A 7,141-nucleotide genomic window follows, 5' to 3' on the forward strand; every position below is an offset into this window, starting at 1 on the left:
ATACATGTGTCTAAAGATTCAATGTGATGTTTTTGCGAAAACTTTTTGAGAACTAAACAGGGCCTAAGGTGAAATGAAAATTTTTGGGTGTCACATCGGACGTTTGACCGGATGTCAGAAGTGGTTTTCGGACATGAATGAAAAAACTAATTTCATAACTCGTCTGGAAACCGCGAGACGAATCTTTTGAGCCTAATTAATCCGTCATTAGCACATGTAGGTTACTGCAGCACTTATGGCTAATCATGGCCTAATTAGACTCAAAAGATTCGTCTTGCGATTTACATGCAAAGTGTGCAATTAGTTTTTCTTTTTATTTATATTTAATGCTTCATATATATGTCTAAAGATTCGATGTGATGTTTTTGGGAACTAAACAGGCCCTTAGCTCAGGTGTCTTTAGGGACTGAAATTCCGGCTATTTTGATTCTTTTAAAACGTATTTTAAAAATTGAATCATGCCAAAAAAATAAAGTTTAAAAAATTGACCCTAATGACGCTTATATCCCACATTCGATATCGACTTCGCTAGTAATTGTCGACTCTCGCCTCTATCGCCAGAGCCACTCTCCAGTCAGGAGCCATCGTCTTCTTGGATTCTCGCTTATACAGGCCCTTAGCTCAGGTGTCTTTAGGGACTGAAATTCCGGCTATTTTGATTCTTTTAAAACGTATTTTAAAAATTGAATCATGCCAAAAAATAAAGTTTAAAAAATTGACCCTAATGACGCTTATATCCCACATTCGACATCGACTTCGCTAGTAATTGTCGACTCTAGCCTCTATCGCCAGAGCCACTCTCCAGTTAGGAGCCATCGTCGTCTTAGATTCTCGCTTATGACTAATTTATTTCAGATGTCATTTATCTTAGTTGCATCAAAACCCATGCATGAGCGTATTCTTCGTAAGACTGCTAGACTCCACAAAATACATATTATGCCACCTAGATAAGATTAAGATTAAAGCCAATTAACGAGAGATAAAGTTTTGTATAGTAAAGTTGTTTGGATAATGTGTCGTCTCGGAAATAAATAAATATGATTTCTGAAAAAAAATTATTCGAGATACGTTATGTTGAAACGAATATTCCTCTAGTCACCCCCAATTTATACATTCCGCTCCGAACACATGTTTGGTGCAGTATCATAATTCATATTAGCGTGTACCTTTTGTCTTTTTAAACTCATCGATCAAGGCTAGAGAGTATACCAACAAAACTAGGTAATTACAATATTTATCATGAATCGACAAGGTCTGTACAATTGCGTTGGTTCAATCTTCGTTCGTCATCAGGGCATGCACTCGGCTGGCAAACCCTGATCGACATTGGCATTGACCCTACCACGGTGACTATCGGGGCGAGTTGCCTCCTAACATGATGACGATCACAGAAAGCTAAAGAGCCGATATGACAATGGTAAACACCTAATGGGTCTCATGCTAATCATGTACCTTAGCCCCAAGTATCTTGGCACAATGCACCCCCCTAGTCCTATCATTTATTCCTTCTCCTCCCTCTCAAGCAAAACTCACCTTTCATTGCCCCTCTGTCTTCTATGAGAAATTCCATTATATACCACTCAATTCGTAAGCCTTTTGGACTTTTGCTATTTGATTTGCGTGCTTTTCAGAATTTGTTATCAGGATGCAAATTCAATCGGTGTGTAACATTTCGTTTATCCAACTATTCCATCCATCAAATGTGTGTCCATTGCTACTGCATTATACATCACCGATGGCGTCGCCATCAATGTGTATCTGCACCCAAGCAACCGACTGACGCCCCCACGGCCCCACCTATGCCCCATGCCACCATCCTTAGCAGTTGGCTCGACCTTGACCTTTGTTTGGTGCTGGGATGTGGAGGGCTTCGATCTGGATCGGTGGAGGGACCGTGGACAATTTGCACTGATGAAACGAATCATCGAAGGTTATTGGGCCTTTGCATTGTCGGTTGAGCGGTTGACATGTGTACCTCATCAAGTTGTTTGGGTAAAGTGCCGTCCAAAAACCAAATAAGAAGATATGTTGGGTTGAAACCTAGTTAGCACAACAAACTTCTATTGGAATATGCTTCTAGCCACCCCAACTATTGAGTTATGTTCTGAACTCATGATTGGTATGGTATCACCACCTCCATTAGCTGTGCCTTGTGACTGATGAATTGTTAAACTCATTGATCAAGGCAAGAGAGTATACCGATTAAACTAGATTACATTAACATTTATCATGAATCAATAAGTTTACGTTAATTCAATCTTCGATCGTCATCAGGGCATCTGGGCATGCACCTTGTTGACGGACCCTCATCGATATTGGCACTAGCTCCTGCCATGGTGGCTATTAGGGAGAGCTTGCCCTTGACATGATGGTGATCACAGAGAATTGACAGGCCGAAATAACACTAATTGACGCCTAATGGACCTCATGCTAACTTTATATCCTAGCGCAAGGTGCCTTGGCATTCAGATTAAGGTCGGACACCACTTCTCACCCGCCCAAGCCCGACCTTTTATCTTCTTCCTAATGGTCCAATAGAACTCGCCTCCCTTACCTCTCTCCTCCATAAATTTTATTATGCTCCACTTAATTTGTAAACCTTTTAAAAACTTGCCACCTACTCTTATCAGAATACTAATTAGCATGCCTATCAGAGCTTATTACCGAGGATGTGAGTTCTTTCATTAGGTCCTGTTTGAGAAGCCGTTGGATAGAGATTAAGTTGCACACACAAAATGAAAAAACTATTAGCGTATGATTAATTAAGTTTTAATTATTATAAACTTGAAAATAGATTTATACGATAGTTTAAAGCAACTTTTATATAGTAAGTTTTCATACTAAAACACCGTGGATGCAGGATAATGAAGATCATTTATGGATCGACCAACAAGAGGCTAAATAGATTGTTTGCTGAAGAGCACAAGACAAGTCCCAATTATACATGATGAGATAAAAAGATCAGCACCATATGATGTAAATTGCCAATAGACAGAAGTACAAACAAAGGTCAAAACCATTATCAAGTACAGGGACAAGCTGAAGCAAAACCAGCGAAGAACGCATTTACACGTGTTTTGGATTTCAAAAGAGAACAAAACCATAAAACAACTTGCCCTGTTCTATTCTTCAACTCCAAACTTCAACTTCCTCATTTTCCGTTAGCATGCCTTTCAAACTGTTAAATTGTGCGTTTTTTTAAAAAAAGTTTCTATATGAAAGTTGTTTTAAAAACAAATAAATCCAATTTTCTAATTTATAATAGTTAATACTTAATTAATTATGAGCTAATGAGGTTTCTTATTTTACGTGCAACAAAATTCTCTCTCCAGAACTGGAGATCGAACGGGGCAGTTAAACAAAGACAGCTACATTTACCTAATGAAGTAGTCAGTGGCACAAGTTTTTTTTTTCCAGAAGCTTATTGAACTTTTTCCAATTATGTAATGCAAAAGATAAGAAAATCATCACATGAGCTAATTCATTACAATGTTCATGAACTCGAGTCATGACTAATAGATACTGCTTTGCTCTAGCGAAAGAAGTTCTGGCTTTTCTTGTCACAGTTTGCTTAACTACAATTCACTAATGCCTTGTTCGGTTTATCCCTAGAGAAAGGGATTGGAGAGGATTAAGGAGGAATAATTCCACACAACAATAGGTTTGGAATAAATCACTTCCAAATCTCCCTCAATCCTCTTGTGAGAGATTTTAACCGAACAAGGCATGAAAGGGAACAAAATTATCCCCAGCAGGGAAGCACAATCTTAGTTCATGACTTCTTTGTAATAATATACTTCATGGAACCCTATCAAATGGGCGTGTATCATTGTAGCATATATCCCACACAGACTCAACTGCATCTTTTGCAGCTGTCCCTGAGCAGTACGGGTTGTTCTTGACAGACATGAGAGCCCGCCTTTTAACACATTCCTTCAGAAATGCAGAAAATGTCAGAACGTACATAAATTCATAGAGGGTTTAGCAAAGCATATGCACATATAGCACAAGTCGCTGAAAAAGGAAAAAAAAGATTAAGTTCACTTAAAATCAAGTTCATTTTAGAATCTCATTTCATAACACAACACAACAATATTTTTTTTAGGGTATATTTGAGGATGCACACCACACCCATGCAACTCCACACGCGTGCAAGTACAACACACACTTTAAGCCAGAAACTTGGAAGACCTATAGCCTTAGGTGCACGGGAAACATGCAGTACCACTGAATGTGCAAGCATGTATGTACCCTAACCATCTGGGACTCAACCCAGAAGTCACATGGGAAAATCACCCGGTGTGACATCCGCTGCTCGATCCAGGGATCGAGCATGGGCGGGTAGCATGGCAATAGCCACAAGAGCTACCAACAAGCCATGAGCTCGTTCGCATTGTGTTAACTGTCAACACCGCTAAGGCACTAACTTCTTTTAATCCACTCAAGTCATTTGCATAACTGATTTTTAGTATGTTAGATTTTGATATTATACGCATGTGCTTTGCCATTTGAGTCCGCAAAATGATAGAGCAGCTAAGAATAATGTGGAAAACGTGTGTTGCACGTGCAAGATTAAGAGCAGAAAAGGACACCATACCGAGCTTGACATGTAAAGTCTAAAGAACCAATGTCATAGCCTCATAGGTGGCACAAGCTCAACAGTAAGACAGTGAAAATACTTACTTGCTCGTGCCCCTTTATCTTCATGAAGCCACGCAACAATTCACGTTTATAATGGCAGTCACCACTAAGGTGATTAGCTCGAATCTAACAACAAAAAAATGCACTGTCAATTATCAATGTAAAGGTTTGTACTTAATGCTAGCATGCCAAATAGCCGATAACTCCAGCCTACATGTTAAGTATTTTGTTACCTCAGAGCAAGCATGGTGAGCACAGTTCTTCCAATCCATGTTCTTGACAACACAGTCATCATAGGCATGTATTAATTCATGAATTAATAGCTGATTTATCTCATCTTGAGACCGCATGTGATCACAGCACACAGTTATCTGGACATAAATAATTGCAAAATCAGGACAGTATTCTCAATACCAAACAACTGAAGGAAACAATTTAAGGCAAAAACACACTTCGCAACCACCATACCAAACACAAACATGTATACACACTTCCTAGATCCAAACCATATCCGCAATGCAAATTGCCAGAACAAAGTCTCGTCAGTGCCACACCTTGATTGTTTGGAAGGAAAAAATGAAGGGGAAAGAGTCACATACCCCCAGCCCGCTACCGTAGGAACCATTGTGATTGGTAGACATGCAGTTCATCGCCCTGATCATCCGCGGTAGCACCGGGCAACCGGCCTTCTCCATTTGCTCCCTCAGGAACCGCACCGTCGGATCTGGTTCACAATGCAAATAAGGAAATCTTCAAAGAAAAAAAAAACCTTAGCATGCATTTGGTTGTAGGGTTTGGATGGGTCAGGTTGGGTTGAACCCATTTTTCAGGGTGTTTGGTTTTGGGACAGGTGGGATGAGATGGACCCTGACAGGGAATATTCCCCTCAGATCCGGGTTGGCCTGACCCTTAAAAAACTGGCAGACCAATTCAACCCATTTTTTTTGATCCAACCCATTTTTTTCTCTCGCTGACATGTGAGCCGTCCCTTGAAAAGTAGGATCATCTTATCCCTCATGCCAAACAGACAGGTGGGACCATCCCATCCTTAAAAGCAGGGATGAGTCCTACCCATCCCGCCTCCTCCCAAAACTAAACACAATGCCATGGCAAACACATATACTTTGACACGCTCATACGTTGGAGAGCCGAGTTGATGCCGGCGACACAGTCCTCAGACGGCATGTGTCGGTTGTCCCCGCGGGCATCTGAGCTGGAGGCTGCCTCCACTCCGGCGGTTTCTGGCACACCGCTGCCGTCCATCCCAGACATTGTTCACTGGCTGGCTTCTGCAGCAATGACATTACTGAAATCAGATGCAGCAGAAATTTGATCGGATGGAGCCCGAATAATAGCTTTGTTTACATGTCCAAAGCCACTTAAATGTGTTTGGCTACATTGTCCATTTGCATTACGGCGTTTGGTTAGACTATGTATGGAAAGCCTACTTAACTGAGCAGTGCTTAGCATACAGGTTCATTACAAATTTCAGACAACCATTGTCTTGAAGCATCGTCGATGTATAAAATGGGGCATGACATTACTAAATTAAAAGGTAAATGTAGGACAATATGCATCAACAAATTGAAAAATTGGAGTACTGAAGAGCCACTCTTTAGTCCTTTATGCTTCATATAACTAAAGAAAGTTCCCTCGCTGGAAGGAAAAAAAAAAACAGAAACGAGAAGAAGAAAGAAAGACACCATTTAACAGAAAAAAAAAGAAAGAGAAAAATTCAGCTCACAAACAAATCAAAGTCAGTGCACAAACAGATCAAGCTTGCCTTTGCTTGGCGGGCCAGCAGCGCGATGCAGCCCTGCACAACAATAGCACCAAATATTCTCCACGGGATGCATCTAGGGCTCAAAACCCAACAAATATTCTTCCCGCTATATCGGGTCGTCAGGGCAGAACGCCGGGGTGGCGGCGACGCGCGGGTAGGGTGGGGGAGGCTGGGAGAGCGTGGCCAGCGGCGCCGGGGGCTCGGGGAGCCGTGGCGGCGATGCGCGCGGAGCGGGTGAGCGCCGCCGCTAGCTGGGCAAGAGGAGCGCCGGGCAGAGCTCTCCGTTACGCGTGGGATGGAATGGAACGGTGGTATTCATTTTCTACTGGGCCGGGATTTGATTACGGGGTATCCGTTTCCGGTCCGGCCCACCTAAACCAAACGGACGTAACGATTTCTATTAGGAATAGGAAAAAGTCCACTTAGACTCCCTTAATTGTTCACCAAATCTAATTCGTGACCCTTAACTGAAAAACCGGGTAGGACGACTCTCCGAATTATTGAAACCGGTGCAATTTGACTCCTCTAACGGTTTTGGAGGGCGGTTTTGCTGACGTGGCACTGACGTGGCGGTGCTAACCCGGTTTTCATTCCACGTGGCACTTACGTGGCATTAGAATTAAAAAAAATATCTGTGGGACCCATCTGTCATTCAAACACAAAATATATTATGGGACCCACCGATATATAGGGCCCACATGTCATCCTTTCTCCTTC

General features: G+C 41.8%; 1 protein-coding gene across 1 annotated transcript; it reads right to left on the minus strand.

Moving 5' to 3' along the window:
• Positions 1-3,329: 3,329 nt before the first annotated feature.
• LOC127756819 (mitochondrial inner membrane protease ATP23-like) lies at positions 3,330-6,717 on the minus strand. Its single transcript, XM_052282196.1, has 6 exons — positions 6,425-6,717; positions 5,781-5,930; positions 5,241-5,365; positions 4,875-5,012; positions 4,684-4,767; positions 3,330-3,933 (listed from the first exon to the last, which is right to left on the minus strand). Exons 2-6 carry the CDS (start codon positions 5,911-5,913, stop codon positions 3,799-3,801), a joined length of 615 nt encoding a protein of 204 aa, XP_052138156.1. The 5' UTR covers positions 5,914-5,930; positions 6,425-6,717; the 3' UTR covers positions 3,330-3,798.
• Between the last annotated feature and the right edge of the window lie 424 nt (positions 6,718-7,141).

This window comes from Oryza glaberrima, chromosome 12 (genome assembly GCF_000147395.1).
Source record: "Oryza glaberrima chromosome 12, OglaRS2, whole genome shotgun sequence".
Taxonomy (NCBI): domain Eukaryota; kingdom Viridiplantae; phylum Streptophyta; class Magnoliopsida; order Poales; family Poaceae; genus Oryza; species Oryza glaberrima.

Bases quoted from the DNA above. Each gene is read 5' to 3' on its own strand.
- LOC127756819 (XM_052282196.1), bottom strand. From the start codon at position 5,913: ATGTCTGGGATGGACGGCAGCGGTGTGCCAGAAACCGCCGGAGTGGAG. The intron at 5,366-5,780 runs GTATGAGCGTGT...ATTGTGAACCAG, and splicing joins CATCAACTCGGCTCTCCAAC to ATCCGACGGTGCGGTTCCTG. The intron at 5,013-5,240 runs GTATGTGACTCT...ATTTATGTCCAG, and splicing joins CCTACGGTAGCGGGCTGGGG to ATAACTGTGTGCTGTGATCA.